The 14,649-nt window shown below is 24.1% G+C and overlaps 2 protein-coding genes across 2 annotated transcripts; both read left to right on the top strand.

Annotated features, from left to right (window-relative positions):
• Positions 1 to 9,009, top strand: Bm3829 (mucin, putative; the record flags this gene model as incomplete). The annotated part of the gene is made up of 14 exons (XM_043081400.1): positions 1 to 57; positions 1,046 to 1,061; positions 1,165 to 2,277; positions 3,718 to 3,866; positions 4,364 to 4,526; positions 4,900 to 4,944; positions 5,123 to 5,265; positions 5,690 to 5,852; positions 6,031 to 6,105; positions 6,312 to 6,460; positions 6,676 to 6,838; positions 7,082 to 7,155; positions 7,909 to 8,054; positions 8,889 to 9,009. The coding sequence occupies 14 exons, from the start codon at positions 1 to 3 to the stop codon at positions 9,007 to 9,009; spliced, it is 2,577 nt and encodes an 858-aa protein (XP_042937334.1).
• A 3,393-nt stretch (positions 9,010 to 12,402) lies between these two features.
• Bm17726 (Uncharacterized protein) lies at positions 12,403 to 12,900 on the top strand (the record flags this gene model as incomplete). Its single annotated transcript, XM_043081399.1, has 2 exons — positions 12,403 to 12,523; positions 12,872 to 12,900. The coding sequence occupies 2 exons, from the start codon at positions 12,403 to 12,405 to the stop codon at positions 12,898 to 12,900; spliced, it is 150 nt and encodes a 49-aa protein (XP_042937333.1).
• Between the last annotated feature and the right edge of the window lie 1,749 nt (positions 12,901 to 14,649).

Raw genomic sequence — 14,649 nt, 5'->3', positions numbered from 1 at the left:
ATGGCAAAATGTAGTGCCCAGTGGTCACTACGGATTATATTCGCAGTTACGGAGAAGGTAAATAAAATAAAACAAAAAAAAAAAAATCATTGCAAAAAAATTCTTCCAAGCTATTTGGGCAACGAAAATATTTTTTTTTACCTGGAAAATTACCTGAAAATAAAAAAAAATAAGTGATGCTAAGAAACGGAGAGAGAGAGAAAAAAAGGACAAAAAGAAAAACTATTACCTTTTCGGATTTTATCAACCGGAAATTTTTATTTGCTCTAAACATGCCTAAAATTATGTGCTAAATGAAAAAACAAATTTGATATTATTTTTTAAAGAAAATTTAACGATTATTTCAAAATAAAAAAAGGAATACGATTCTTCAGTTTCATCTCATCATTAATATATATTTTAAAAAAAGAATTTAAATTATTTAACAGCATAATAATTTAGGTTTTGTCGAAAAAATCCACCGAATTGTACTACGACAAAAAAATTGTCTTGCAAGTGAATTTCAATTTCATTTTTGTTTTTCATTACAAAAAATTTGCAATCAAAAATACTTTTGCAGCTAAGAAGAAAATTGCTTATGGAAATAATATAATGAATTTATAATTGTATAATCAATTCTTAGCAGAGCAATAAATAGGTATTTTGCCAGGTAAATTAGAAATGACAATATATTTTTAGTTCATTTAATGCAGAAGTAAGACTATGTGGAACTGTTGCAAATTTCTCGCTTCACTGTCCCAATGTAAGTTACCTTCCTCAAATTTTTTGTTTTAAACGACTCAATTTATAATTAGTGTTTAGATGGATAATTATCAGAAATTGATAAAATCATTATTATCAAATGATGTTTTCATTCATCATAAATGATATATTTTTATTTAAGTTGTTTGCAACAATGAAAAAAAGAAAGGTATGAAAATACTAAAATGAAAATAAATAAGCTAAGTATCTTTGCGATCAATACAATTCATTTTTGATTACTAATTCAAATATTTACACAGTAATTTTACTAATAATTGAAATTTTAATGAAAATTAATTTTCAGGAATCAGCAGTATATGGTTAGTTTTACTTTTTTTTTTCTGTTTTAAACTATTTTAGATATAGTTAAAACAAGTTTATCAATTTCCGATAAACTTATTAGAGAATTTTGTTTATCATCAGAATCAACAACAATGGTCAAAACAACAGGAAGTACCGTGAATATCATGAAAACACTTCTGATCACTACAACTGCTATACCTACAATAACCACACCTACTTTCACTAAAATTTTCATACCTATTACTAAGACCGTTACTGTACAGTCCTGTACCGTAACCGGTATAGTTACTGCAACAGCTGCTAGACCTAATACCGTAACTGTCACACCTAATGCCGCAATTGTCACATGTAGTGCTATAACAGTTGAACCATCCACTACAGCTGCAATATTTCCAACTACCATACCTAATTCTACTACATCTGCTACTGTAGCCATGGCTGTTGATGTACTTACTACTACAGCAGCTGCTACCTTCATTACCAGAACTACTGCAGCTGCTATACTTACCACAGCGATTGCTACAATTGCTACCAGAACTACCGCAGATTCTATGCTTATTTGTTGTGAAGTACCTATCGTTGATACAGTTGCTATACCTACCACCGTAGCCGCCAAACCTACTACCGCAGCTGCTGTACCTACCAGCGTAGCTAGCAAACCTATTCCTGCAACTACTGCCAAACCAATTCCCACAACTACCGCCAAACCAACTCTCGCAGCTACAGTACCTACCACCGTAGCTGCCAAACCTACTACCGTAGCTGCTGTACCTACCAGCGTAGCCAGCAAACCTATTCCTGCAACTACTGCCAAACCAATTCCCACAACTACCGCCAAACCAACTCTCGCAGCTACAGTACCTACCACCGTAGCTGCCAAACCTACTACCGTAGCTGCCAAACCTACTACCGTAGCTGCCGTACCTACCAGCGTAGCCAGCAAACCTATTCCTGCAACTACTGCCAAACCAATTCCCACAACTACCGCCAAACCAACTCTCGCAGCTACAGTACCTACCACCGTAGCTGCTAAACCTACTTCTGCAGCTGCTGTACCCCCCACCGTAACTGCTAAACCTGCCAAATCTGCTACTACAGCTGCTGCATCTATCACTGCAGCTGCTATACCTATTACTGCTTCTACTTTACCCATTGCCAAAACCTCAGCTCTCACTGTCAAAGCTGTTACCGTCGCTGTTACGGTTACTCGTCCTGCGGTACCACAAACAACGAGTTAGTAAAATGCATGAAGGTAATGCGAGTGTAGCATGCAACTTTACTATCGTGTTTTTTCCGTGAATAAAGCATGATCGAGTGGTGTAAACCTGTTTAACTGGTTACTTAAAGGTAGCCAATTTGATAGTAAACCTGTTTAACTGGTTACTTAAAGGTAGCCAATTTGATAGTAAACCTGTTTAACTGGTTACTTAAAGGTGACCAAGCATGAATAGTAAACCTGTTCTACTGGTCATTATTCAAAAACGACTATACAATAAATATATTAATGGTAAGGGATTGAAAGCCATTTTGTTTAAATGACTAAATTTTGACCACAAAGTGTTATACTTGGCTATTCTACAAGATTATTCATCAGAATTAGAAAAAAAAGGAGGAAACAAAAAAAATCAAATTATTCTCCCAACGTAGAAAGAAGTATAATGAAATGATCAAATTAAAAAAAAAAAAAAGAAAGAAAGAAACGAACAGTTCAATGCAACTTTTAACCCTTAAAAATTTGCTATACTTAATTCATTTATACAATTGTAGTTAAGTGATCAAATTTGAAGATAATGTATATTTGCATATAGTTGTAAAAAAAAATGAACAAAACAATAATCATCATTAAAAAATAATTTACTCCTAAAGCCAACGAATAACTCCGAATTTTATCAAGATTATCAAAAATAAATCAAATGCATATTTTTAACACACACACAAAAAAAAAAAAAAAAAAAAAACAACAAAACAATATGTAAAATGATAGAATATAAAAATTTTCACTTTCCATTCAGATTTACAATTTCGTCAACAATACGTATCCGAGAATTTGAATGAACAATTCATACCTCAAATGAGCAAAATACGAACAAAACGACAATGTTGGTAATAAACACAAACACTGAGCACATTTTTCTATACTTTAATATTTTATTTGTAATAGCAATAATTTTGATTGAAATAACACTGCATGGTTTCTTGCAATTTTCCTTTTTTTTTTTTTTTTTTTTTCTTTTTTTGTTCCTTTTCTTTTCTTTTTGCAAATATGCAATATATGATAATAATTTTAATGTGACTGATAAGCTATGTGATAAATAATAATTTGTAATTTTTTGTTAAAATTAGCAAGAAAGGTAAGTTGAATAAATTTATTAAGTTGAAATTTGTAATACAAATAAGATTAAACAAATCACAAATATCAATACTAAAATTGCTGATAAAATTACATTATAAATTTGATTATAATTCATATTTTCAACTTCTATTTTCCATAAATTATTTGCAATGAGAAAACAAACTTTTGTATTGTCAAATTTTATTTTAATTTTGTAAATTTGCAACCTAAGATTGCTGCATGTTATTTAACTTTATAATACTTTTTGCTTGCTTTATAACATCTCAAAAATCTAACAAAGATTTTGATTTTGTTTTTTGTAATTTTTTGTAAAATTTTAGTGGAAATATGCCGTGCTTGTGACAATATACTGGGAATAGGTGCTGCACCTTTAATTAATGGTGAAAGAAACGGTCAATTAGCTATTGTTTATGGTGTAGATGTTCGAGGTTGTCGTACAGCTAACCTTGTTTGTGATTCTAGTCCTTTGGTATGTCTTTCATGAAATTCATAAATTATGATAAAACAAAATTCTTGCAAGCATAAAACTTTTTTCTTTCACTAAACATAAATAAACTTTGATTTTTTAAAAAATAGACTGTAGATAAATTTTGTAATCAGTATTTTACATTCATTATCAAGAAATATGTGGACTATCTGATAAATGCAGATAGTATAAAAATTATGGCAACAAAAATTTTTTTTAAACAAAACAAGAAGATATTACTAAATGCATAATCGGCTGTTATCATTGAATTTGAGCTAGTGATTAGTTTATTGTTAAGTGATAAGTTAAATGAAATTTATGTACATGCTATTGTGAACTACTTCTTACAATTTGTAAAATCATCTAGAAACCCGCTGAATATTTCAACTGCTATTTCAATTATCAATTTGAATTTGAATTCTTTGACATCTGATATTCTATGAATTAAATCAAATCTTATCATTGATAATATATGATAATTTTAATATTATTAATATTAGGTTATGCAAACTGCAATAATCTATGCAAATGGAATTAAAACTAATCTACTGGCAATGTCACCAACTGGAATGGTTCAACTTACCTTAACCTGTGACGATAATATACATTGGAAAGTATCCAAATCAATGGCAAATGTTTGGAATGTGACATGTCTTCTTAGAGGTTTCTTTTTTTCTTAATTTTGAAACGAACTTTAATTCATTTTAAAAAATAAATCAAATTGTATCAGTAACATATTTTAAATATACAGAGTCTCTTTTGAAATGAAAAAATCTTGCACATAATTGATAAAACATTCTCTGATGAATTTTGTAGCACTTAAAAATTAATCAATTTTATTTTTTGAAACAAAGACAGAATGATTTTTCCATAATTTTAATTTGAAATAATTAAATGTCATAAATCATTATAAAATTAAAAAAAAAAAACAATCATTTGAGGGATTTTATTTTTAATGTATCTTCGAATGATGTTTCAAGCATTCTTAAATTCTAAGCAAAAATTTCTCAAGATATAATTTCATAATTGTTTATAGATATTCCAATACCAACGACACCGTTACCACCAATCACAACACCAAGTATGTTTTATCTCATATTCCTTATATTTTTAACTTCAATCGAATAATTTTTAATATGAAATGAAGTTTGAATTATTTAGAATACAAATTTTTTATCTGATATTTCAGTCATACGATATTTTATATGAGTGCATTACATTTCAAATTAATGAATGTTTAATTTTAATAAGATTTACAGTACCATGTAGCACATGCTTAAATATCAGAGCTGAACGGGTGAAAAATCCATCATTAACTGAAGGTGATGGAAAACTTGTCATTACATATATGCAAAACCAACTTGGTTGCCGTGTGGCTCAAATTCTCTGTAATGCTAGTGTTGTAAGTGGATTAGATCACTTTGCCTGAAAATTTTAAATTTCGATCAATTCTGTTAACTTTAAATGCATAAATATAATTACTTTAGTTATCAGTAGTTTCCCCAAAATTGGAATATATATGTGCGTAAACCAAAACATATAAATCTCTTTCATAGCTCTCGAGAGTGCACTCAAGAATGTGCTTTTAATTTCAAGAATATACTCTTGTTTTCTAAAAGAAAGAGAAGAAAATAATAAATGAAACGATCAATAATAATTTTATTTTATAAAAATTCTCGTGAAATATTAAAATTACTCAATTCATTGCAATAATACTAAAAATATAAAAATTTACATGTAATTATATTTATTTAGAGTATATTAATATTAGTAATACTATTTGTACATTAATTTCATATACTTTAATTAAAGTAATAATTTATCAGGGACTTGCGGAAGCTATAATCTATTTCAATGGAATGAAAAATTTACCAATCGTTTCAAATGTAAATGGTGCAGCAATGATTTTATTGGTGTGCTCGGATAATTTACGTTTTAGAGCTGAAGGTTCACGTGTTAACGTTGAAAGTGTCACCTGTCTTTCACGAGGTTTTTTTTTTTTTTTTTTTTGATATTATTATTATTCATAACGTTTATATTGACAATAATCTTTTCTTAAGAAAAAAAATTATTTTATATATTCTCATTTGAATACTTTAGAAAATTTTTTGTCATAATTTTCAAATTTTTGAAACAAATATAAAAATAACAAATTTATAAATTTTAGATATTATTCCAACAATGCCTCCAATAACTACGAAATTACCAGTGACAGTACCTGTACTAACAACAACAGCGAAAGGTGAAAAATTTTTTTTTTTGTAATTAAATATCTTTGGTGTAATTTAAATATGAGAAAAGTTACATAATATTATTATCTTAGTTAAGTAAAGATTTTAAAATACATATATACTTATAAAAAATTTTATTTTCTGGCCAATATACATTGTTAGCAAATTTTCCTATTTAATTTACAATTATTTTTTAATTTTCAATTTTCAATTTAAGCGCCATTACTTTGCGCAAATTGCGAAAACATTAAAACTAAGCCAATATTGGTGCTAAAACCAAATGAAATTAACGGTGCATTGACAATTGAATATTCAAGAGGACTTGATGGCTGTCGTAGAGCAAATATTATATGTGGTGATGTCAAGGTTTAATAATGATTTTAAATATTCCTTCTTTCTTTTTTTTTGATGTCAAATTTTAATTAATTAATTTTTTGAAGAAGAAATCTTTCTTTTAATTATAACTCTTAACTGCTAAATTTTATACTTAAATAATTATTTTTGGAAAGAAATTGAAAATTTTGATAAATTGAACAACAAATAATTAAACAAGTCAAAAAAAAAGTCTTTGAAATAAATAGAAAGGAACTACTGCAAGGATATATTTCAATGATGAAGTAAATTTGCCATTTATATCGGATATAACTGGTCAAGCAAAATTGGAATTGTTATGTGGAAGTAATTCTCGATGGCGAGCATTTGAGTCAAGAATTAATGTAGCAAGCGTTTCTTGTCTTGTAATAGGTAAATAAATCTGATAGAAAATGATGAGGTTAAAGGTTAAAAATAATTTGAACTTTGATTAAAATTATTAAAATTATTGTTTGGAACTAATGTTTAAATTGTTTACATTAATAATGTAAAGATATTAGCAATCCTAAATTATTACTTTTTTTTATTTTTATTATTATCATTTTTTATATTAGTAATTCTAGGTTAATCCTAAATTATCATTATTTTCTAGAATAAGTATATAGATTATTTTAGATACGACTCCAGTTACGCCTATACCAACTACACCGAAACCAAAACCGCCAATTATAGTAACAACAGCACCAATTGTAAGCTTTACTCATTTATAATTATAGAGTTAATTTAAACTTGTAATTTAAATTCGAAAAAAAGAATTGATTTCTCATTTACTTTTCAGACTTATTCCATAATGCAATGTGAGCATTAATTTTAAATTTTTGAAAAAAAAAAATTGATTCAGACCCGAGCTTAGCTTAAGAGCTTAAAAAGCTCTGTTCATTTTCGAATTTAAATTGAGTTTGCCATTTTCTCGTCTATAAAACATTCGGCATTCATTCATAGGTTTATAATTCTAACTGAAAGACATTTATCTTATTTATAAATGACTAAAAGGAAAAAAAAAAAAGAATTCCATTTATTGAAATATTTTGAAAAATATTGCGAATTTGAAATTAACATCAATTAATTTTGTATTAAATAGTTGATTCAAGAAGGTAATAAAGTAAATTATTCATCTGTGCAATACGTTTATTTACGTACGTGGCATAATTTGACGTAACAACGATAACAGATGGAAAGAGTACAATATTTAAGGAAGCTTGAATGTAGGTAAAAAAATAAGTGGATTCTGATGGGAAATGATAAGGTTAAAGGTTAAAAATAATTTAATGTTATTTTGTATAATTTAAATTTGGTTAAAATCATTAAAATTATTATTTGAAACCAATAAATTAAAATTTCTTATATTAATATTAGTAATCCTAAGTCTTCATTAACTTTATACTTTTAAAATTAAAATTTTTTTTATAAATTTCAAGTTTGTTACTTTTTTTTTTTAATAGATTCCAATAGTAACAACACCAGGATGTCAAGCTCAGTGGTCAGTATGGGAATCATGGTCACTTTGTACAGACGTATGTGGCGCATACGGAAGTCGACAACGTTTTCGTGGTTGTCAACGAAGTACTGAGACTTGTTTTTGTCCCGGGTAATTTCTTCTGCCTTTTTTTTTTTTTCTTTTTTTTGAGTAATTTTTTGAAATAATAAATTTTTTGTCAATCTAAGAATAATTAATAAATTTTTTGTCAATCTAAGAATAATTTTATATAAAAAATTTTTATATAAAAAATTTGATCAATAGTTAGCTAACATTTGCTTGCATATTATTATCATTGCAAAAAATTTTCAGCTAGTTAAGCTAGCTTAGAGTTAAAATAGATTATTAGACAAACAATTATATTATATATTTAAATTAATATAATTATTAAATAATAATATAAACTCAATTATAGCCAGAATTTTGCTATGCATTTCATTTTCTATCATATTTTCATCATTAAAATATACTTATTCCTCTCTCTCTCTACCTCCCTCTCTCTCTCTCTGTCTCTTTTTATATACTCAGAATTTAACTGATAAGCATTTAAAATTTAAGTGTTTGAAAGAATTATGCATTTTTGCATTATTAATTTTCTTCCAGAAAATCTTCCAGAAAATCAATAATGGAAAAAAGCATAATAATAAAAGTTTAATGAATTAAAATTTTTGAGTATTTTTGATTATTTATATTTAGTATTTATGTATTTTGCACATTTTACCTATAATTTGCTATCCATTATTTGATCATACATAATTAAAATGGATGAGTGATATGAATTAGATAGTAATAAAATAAGTAAAATTATTCGAATTTTTAAATGAATTACAATGAAATTTCATCATATTCATTGATTATTATTAAAAGTTTCTAATTATCTAAGACTTTTATTAAAGTCAAATATAAAAATATTATAATTAATTAATTAATTAATTAATTCTTAAGGAGTGTAAGTGATACGGAATTTTGCAATCTACAACCATGTTTATATCCACGTGCAGCATGTCGACAAAATTATATGGTCACTTCAGTAAATCAGAAATTTGTTTGTGTTCCAATTCAATGAATTAATCATAATTAAATTAATAATTAAGACATACTTTCATGAATATATCATTAATTGAAATTAATCAAATTTATTCTCATTGCATTTAATAAACAAACAAACAAAAAAACAAATAAATAAAACAAATTATAAGAGTTGTTTTAATTAAAATTCAATTATTCGTTTTACTTTAATTTAAATCAATCAAATTTATTCTTATTGCATAAAAATGAAACAAGTTTAAAAAGTTGTTTTAATTAAAATTCAATTATTCGTTTCTTTTTAATTCAATAAACAGAAATAATTATACATTAAATATATTACAACATTCTATGATATTTGATAATAATTGATGCAATGTAATGATATGATAATCAATGCATTGATTGATATGAATTTAAATGTATAATAATAAATGATTTAAATTTTGAAGATATTTTTTTCTAAATTTAATTAAGCATTTCTTCATTAATTTGAATAAATCAAATCTTATTTCATAAATTTTAATAATACAAATTAAAAAAAACTCTTTTAAATGAAACCCTAAAAAATTTTTTTGAAGTTTGCACAACTTTTTCTCATTTCCATTGATTTTTTTCTTAGCAATTTGTATGCAAATTGCTAAGAAGCAATCATTGATATTTGGTATTTGCCATTTTTTCTTTTTACCTTTAACTAAGTTTTTATCTACTCATTCGAGTAATTTCTTTTTAATTTATTACTTATGCATAATTAATACTATTTATAATTAATAATAGTAATAATAGTGGAAATTAAATTAAAATATCATTAATATTAACTAAAACATTTCAAAATTACAGCACTGAGAATTATTTAGAAAGAAAATACAAAATGCAGGAAGCCAATTAATTATTTAATGAAAGTAATTAAATATTAGTTCATGGTCAATTTTATAGAGTCGAAAAATCATCGAACATATGGCTGCTGCCTAATAATAACATTATCTATGGATGCAGTATCGTAATTATCTGATATAAAAAAAAGATGAAATGTCAACTTTTTGCCAATTTCATAGTGAAAAAAAAAATTATTTACCATTTAATAAAATTTCAACATTTTATAAAGAAAAAAGTAGCAAATTTTAAAATTTATGAAATTAAAAAATTATTAAAATATATTACAAAAAATTGAAAAAAAATAAAATAAAATGTGCAATAAATCCAAAAGCAAAAGTCTCACTATAAAGTTCAAAACAAAAGTTTCTACCCCAAAAAAAAAAAACTCGTAACTTTGAAATTAAAAAAAAAACATGAATTTTATTTTAAAAAATTACGAAAATATGTGACAATACTAGAAATATGTAATAGATTGAAAATATTATGCAAAATAAAAATAAAAAACAAAAATAAATGAAATGAAAGGAAAAAAAAAGTGTAACAAATTAAAAAGGAAAGTTAGTATCAAGAAATGAATATTAATGAAAATTTAATTAAAATTTTTTTTAACAGATATCAGATTAAAAAAATTTAATTGCAATATGATCAAAAATTAAAAAAAAAAAATGTAAATGTTTGATTATCAGAATATGCTAAAAAATGCAATCAATGTTTGCCTAACATTTTAACATTTATTTAGCTGTACACAATCATTTTAAAATCAATTAATCAATAAAACAGTGACAGCAACTGATAAAAATGGCTTATCATTTAATAAATATTTTTCATTTTATTGTATCTTTTCTCTTTCTATTTGTATTACTTTTCGGAAAAGAAAATATCCGTAAAAAAGGAATAATCAATGAGCAATTAATTTGCATAGCAAATAATATTAAATATGGAAATTTAAAAGAGAAATAAAAAAAAAAAAGCAAAAGGCAAAAAGAAAAGAAATTATTTGTACAATTTATACAACTAATGCATTTTTTTTTTCTAAGCAATAAAAAAATATTTTAAATTCTTAAAATAGTTCAATTTCTTTTTTTTTTTTTTCAAATTTTTTTGAAAATCTAACTATCAGTAATTCGTCATTCATCATTAATATGCATTCCAAATTATTATTCCATTGATGGAAGCGTAAAAAGGCGGAAAAAAAAAATTGAAAAGAGGAGGGAAAAAAAAAAAAAAAGAAGGACAAATATGGAAAGAAATATTATTTGTTTGAGATGTGTCATTACATTTTTCCATCCTTTTTTTTTCTTTTCGTTTTCTTTTTTGTTATCAAAATTATTGAAAAGAATTTTTATTGAATTGAAACTGTTGTTTGATTCATTGTTTGTTTAATGGATGAAATTATGTGATCAATTTATAGCCTTTAACGGTTTCAATGAAATTATAATCGTTTTTTGTTGTTGTTGTTGTTGTTGTATATGAATGAATGAATGAATGAATGAAATAAATAGAAATAGAAAGAATGAAAATGATTTAGGCATTATTTCATTTCTTTATTTTGTTTGAGCACGAAAAGCTGCAACGATGTGAACTATTTCTTCTTTAAAGCTTATTCATTCATTCATTCCATCCATTTATTTATTTGTTTATTTTATTTTATTTTTTCCATTTAACAAACAAATATTTTTCACCATTGCTTTATAATATTTTATTATGTATGCTATTACGACTTGTATTAATGTTATTTCATTATATTTTATCAAATAATTAGTAATATGTATATGGCAAACTTATTAATAATAAAATTATAATTGTACTTATTTATTTGTAATTAATTACTAGTATTGTAGAAATTATTATTATATAATAATTATTATTATTACTATTATAACTATAAAATAATAATTATTTGTTGTTATTTTTATTGCTGTCATTTTTATTGCAATATATACATGAATATCAGATTTTAACAAGTAAATGTGAGTTTTATTGTGTAATTTTTTCTTTTTAAATTAATATCACATATTAAATACAAAAAAAAAAAAAAAGATGAAAATTAATAAATTTTAAGAGAAATTTCAATAATTAAAATATTTGTTATAATTAAATGAATGATTGGATGAAATTTTCTTTTATTTCTCTCATATACAAAAATGAAATTTATCATAATTTAACAACAGTTATGCTCAATGATCAATGATTACGAATGATTCATTATGTAAATATTTGATGGAAATAAGAAAATAATAAATCAATTTGATATTTACATTTTGAATACTTTAAATAAGTTAGCTAAATCTGTTGTATTGATCAAAGATTTTAGCATAAAATAATACGAATAAAATAAAAAAATAAAAATAATTGCTAAACTATTTGCAACTTTTACTCATTGCCAAACAATTTTTATAAATAATTGTATGAAATTTAAATTTTATGCTATGTTATTATCAATAATTTCAATTTAATCATTTTTGTAGTAAAGATGAAACTAACATTTTAGCATATGTTTGTTGAATTTGACAAGCTGTAGAAGAAACAAACAAACAAACAAAACCAAAAAAGGCAAATGACTTGGTCACCATGGCTAATCATATTTGTTATCATTGCTTGTCTTATGATTATCGTTAGCATTCTCGTCGCTATACTTTATTTTAGGATTGATAGTAAAAGACGAACAATGTTAAAAGGTTTGTTCGTTTGTTTGTTTGTTTTTCTTTTTAAATATTTTTGTCATATTTATATAAAAAAAGAAATTCTATGCTTAAAAATTTTCAATTTTTAATTCATTTTTTTATCAATAAAAAATTTCAGTATAAATATTTTATTATTTCAATCGTATTTTCTTGTATTATTTGCTAAATTTTATCATTTAATCTAACAAATATGAATGATATATGGAAAATGAAAAAAAAAAAAAAAAATTACATAATTTCTTTAATTATTAACATTTAATTTGATTAATGCTTATTTTATTTGTTGTTTACATTTTTGTTTACATATTTACATTATTCTTTTTTTTTTCATGTTTATTTCAGAGAATTATCCCATACCACAGGAAATATGAATAATATGATAGTGCGCAACTGCTACTACTTATCATCGACATTATCACTATAATTATCAAATCATTAACTGATGCATTTAATTATAATCAATTTTATACGATTATCAAAATGATTTTTGATTGTTTACATCTTTTAATTTACAAAAATGTTTGTTTTTGTTTGATTTACTCTGTAAATTGTTTGATTTATGTTTGGGGTTTTTTTTTTTCTTCTTTTTTTTTTTGAAAAATACTCGAAAAGTGTGGAATAGAGGAGAAAGGACAAAAAAAAAAAATTGATGTGCGATTATTTTTTTTATATTCATTCTATCATTTTAAATTTCTGATATTCTTTATTTTGTAATATCTTTTTTTTTTTCCCAAGGCAATTACCAATGATTTGTGACATTCTTTGATGGAGGATTTTAAATTTTCTACCTAAAATTTATTTTAGATAGTTTTTTTTTTTTTTACCCTTTATATATAATTGATCGATAAAAAAAAGCTATCATTTCAAATTATTTCAATATTTTCAATATGTCTTATTGCAATACACAAAAAAATAGGAAATAAAAATAAATTCTTCGAATGTTGTAATCAAATTCTATTAATTTTATCAAAATATAAATTTAATTTTTAAAATTTTCGATCGTTTTTTTTTTCCCCTCTTTCCTCTGTTTCAGTTTCTTTCTTATCAGATGAGGTTTAATTATTATTTAGACATTTATTCATTCGTTTAATATCATCATCAATCATCATTTTCTTGCTCATATCAACATAATCAATCATAAACTGATAAATCTATAATCAATCTTAATCTACAAATAATTAAATTTAATAATTTAAACTTGTTGTGATGAAAGATTGATGGAAGTTTATTTAATGCTAAACAATTTACTTACTATTATTTCACATTATTAATTTTTTTTTAAGTTTTACCTATAACTTATCTATAACAGATTTATAGGTAAGGTATAGGTATAACATATAATAGATTTAAGACTTAATGATTAATACTGAAACATTTATATGTTATCAAATATGAGAAAAACCATTTGTATTTTAAATAATCAAATTGAATCCAATATTATAATCATTACTATTACATTTGTATTGTTACAAGTTTAACAAAAATCTGCTCAATATTTTAATTTTAAACTTTGGAGAATTTTTTTTTATTTTTAACTGGTAGTTATTCCTACCGGTGATAGTAATAACTTTTATATTTTTGCATTGTTTATTATCAGTAAAAAAAAAGATACAAAATACAAAATAATAATTTTTATATTTTTGCTTTATTTATTACCAATAAAAAAAGATACAAAAAAACAAAAAAAAAAAATTGTTCCAATATTTTTGATTAATATGAAATAATGTTAATAATTTGTGGGAAAAAAATTTTACAGTTTAATTAATTGATTTACATTCAAAAAAAAAGAAGAAAAAAAACATTTGTTAAACTTTTCAAATTAATTTAGTAGTGGTTACTAAGTTTGCAAGCATAAATTTACTTGTTTATTATTTAAATTTTACGAAGAAAAAAAAAATTGCTAAATATGTGAAAATATTTTTGGTTATTTTTATTTTACACTTTTGTTTTTCTTTTGCTACTACTACTATTGCTAATTTTAATTTGATGCTTATTATAAACACCTAGCAAATATTATTCAATAAGTAAACAATGCAAATGTAAATTTAATTTTTCATATTTTGATAGCATAAATTATTTAGAATTTAAGGAAAAAAAAATTTTGCTAAATATTTTTTTTT

The sequence above is a fragment of the Brugia malayi genome (genome assembly GCF_000002995.4).
Source record: "Brugia malayi strain FR3 genome assembly, contig: Bm_v4_Chr4_scaffold_001, whole genome shotgun sequence".
NCBI classification, from domain to species: domain Eukaryota; kingdom Metazoa; phylum Nematoda; class Chromadorea; order Rhabditida; family Onchocercidae; genus Brugia; species Brugia malayi.
Note: the sequence above shows the minus strand (reverse complement) of the source record. Positions and strands in the feature narration are given on the sequence as shown.